General features: G+C 35.0%; 1 protein-coding gene across 1 annotated transcript; it reads left to right on the top strand.

Moving 5' to 3' along the window:
• Positions 1-1,122: 1,122 nt before the first annotated feature.
• Positions 1,123-1,545, top strand: LOC138897635 (secreted RxLR effector protein 161-like). Its single transcript, XM_070183629.1, has one exon. The coding sequence runs from the start codon at positions 1,123-1,125 to the stop codon at positions 1,543-1,545; it is 423 nt and encodes a 140-aa protein (XP_070039730.1).
• Positions 1,546-2,474: the final 929 nt, after the last annotated feature.

The following is a 2,474-nucleotide window of genomic DNA, read 5'->3' on the forward strand; positions in this document are numbered from 1 at the left end:
TACCTGTTGGACAGTCTTCTAGTGTCATAGCTAATGAGTCAAAAGCACGCCTAAAGCGTGGCAGACCATTGGTTTCTAAGAATCGAAATTCTAGAAAAATAAAAAAAATGCTCAAGATGACACTACGAAAGATCCTCATGAAGAAATCCATGATTTAACCAATCTTGAGATTCATGAGGAAATTAATGAGCCTGAGACTCAAGAAAATAAGGAACTATCAATAAACACAATTGATATTGAGACGAATTTGAATCGATTGGATAGAGTGGTGGATTATGTCTTTACATATAATGTTGCATCTATCATTATTCAAGATAGTGAGGATCTTGAACCTCAATTTGTTGGAGAATGTCGACAAAGACGTGATTGACCAAAATGGCAAGAAGCAATCCAATCAGAGTTGAATTCACTTGCAAAACGTGAAATTTTTGGGCCTGTAGTCCAAACCCCTAATGGTGATAAGCTTTTTGGCTATAAATGGGTCTTTGTACGCAAGAGGAATGAGAAAAATTAGGTACAAAGATATAAGGCTAGCCTTGTTTCCCAAGGATTTTCACAAAGGCCTAGTGTCAATTATGAAGAGACATATTCACCTGTTATGGATGCAATAACATTTCGTTATCTCATTAGTTTGTTGTCCATGAAAAGCCTGACATGCATTTAATGGATGTGGTTACAGCCTACCTTGATGGCTCACTTGATAATGAGATATACATGAAAATTTCCGAGGGATTTAAAATTCCTGACGCATATAATTCAAAGTCCCGGGAAATAGTTTCAATCAAATTGCATATGGTCTAAAGCAATCAGGAAGAATGTGGTATAACCGTCTTAGTGAGTATTTATTAAAGGAAGGTTATATAAATGATGCCATTTCTCCATATGTTTTTATAGAGAAAACAACATCGGAATTTTTTGTACTTGCCGTATATGTCGATGACATAAACCTTATTGGAACTCCTACAAAACTCCAAAAGGAAATTGATTGTTTAAAGAAGGAATTCGAGATGAAAGATCTCGGAAAGACAAAATTATGTCTCGATTTGCAAAACTGAACATTTGGCAAATGGGATTGTTTTTTATCCATCTTCCTACACATAAAAGGTATTGAAACGGTTTTACATGGATGGAGCACATTCATTAAGTACTACGATGGTTGTTCGATTATTTGATGTGAATAAGGATCTGTTCCGACCTCAAGAAAAGAATGAAGAGCTTCTTGGTCTTGAAGTACCATATCTTAGTGCAATTGGTGCATTAATGTATCTTGCTAATACAACAAGGCCTGACATAACTTTTTCAGTTAATGACTTAGCAAGATATAGATCTACTCCTACAATGAGATATTGGAATGGAATCAAACACATATTCCGGTATCTAAAAGGACCTATTGATATGGGCTTATTTTATGGTACTAATTGCAATCCCGATCTTGTTGGTTATACCGATGCTGGGTATTTATCTGACCCACACAAGGCTCGATCTCAAACAGGCTATGTGTTTACATGCGGAGGCACTCCCATATCTTGGCGATCAAGTAAGTAATCAATCGTGGCTACTTCATCTAATGATGATGGGATAATTATTATTTATGAAGCAAGTCGAGAATGTGTGTGGTTGAAGTCTATAATACATCTTATTCGAGACAAATGCGATTTGAAGTGTGATAAACTACCCACGATTTTGTATGAAGACAATGCAGCATGCACAACCCAATTGAAGGGAGGATTCATAAAATGAGATTGGACAAAGCACATTTCACCAAAGTTATTTTTTACACATGATCTTCAAAAGAATGGTGATATCAATGTGCAACAGATTCCTTCAAGTGATAATATGGCTGATTTGTTCAACAAAGCTCTACCAAAATCAACCTTCAAGAAGCTAGCGTACAAGATTGGGATGCGAAGACTTAAAGATGTGAATTGATGCTCTCATCAAGGGGAGTTAATATGCGTTGTACTCTTTTTCCCTTACAAGGTTTTGTCCCACTCGATTTCTCTTGCAAGGTTTTTAACGAAGCAGTCAAAAGGCATATTTCTGAACATGTGTACTCTTTTTCCTCACTAGAATTGTTTCCCGCTAGGTTTTATTTTAGTTAAGGTTTTAACGAAGCACATTATATGTTGAATAAACATTCAGGGGGGGTGTTGTAAATAGAGTTGTATTTAAGGTGAATGTCTATATTTTAGAGAGATTTTAGAGTCTGTTACTTGGTGGCTAAGTCACTTTTTCCCTAAAAATATAGGGGTTCTATTCCATTGTAATCCATCTCAAATCAATAAGAATTCTCTCTCTTTCTTTGTAATATTCTTCTTCATTGTTTCATAACAGATTTATTAAATATTTTCCTATTTGAAAATCCTAGGAAATCCTAATATGGACTAAAATCAATTAAATATATTTAGAAATTTATTTGACGTCAACTAGAAGAAGAATAGACAACTAAATCCCAATTCAATTCAGTTCCAAAT

This window comes from Nicotiana tomentosiformis, chromosome 8 (genome assembly GCF_000390325.3).
Source record: "Nicotiana tomentosiformis chromosome 8, ASM39032v3, whole genome shotgun sequence".
Taxonomy (NCBI): domain Eukaryota; kingdom Viridiplantae; phylum Streptophyta; class Magnoliopsida; order Solanales; family Solanaceae; genus Nicotiana; species Nicotiana tomentosiformis.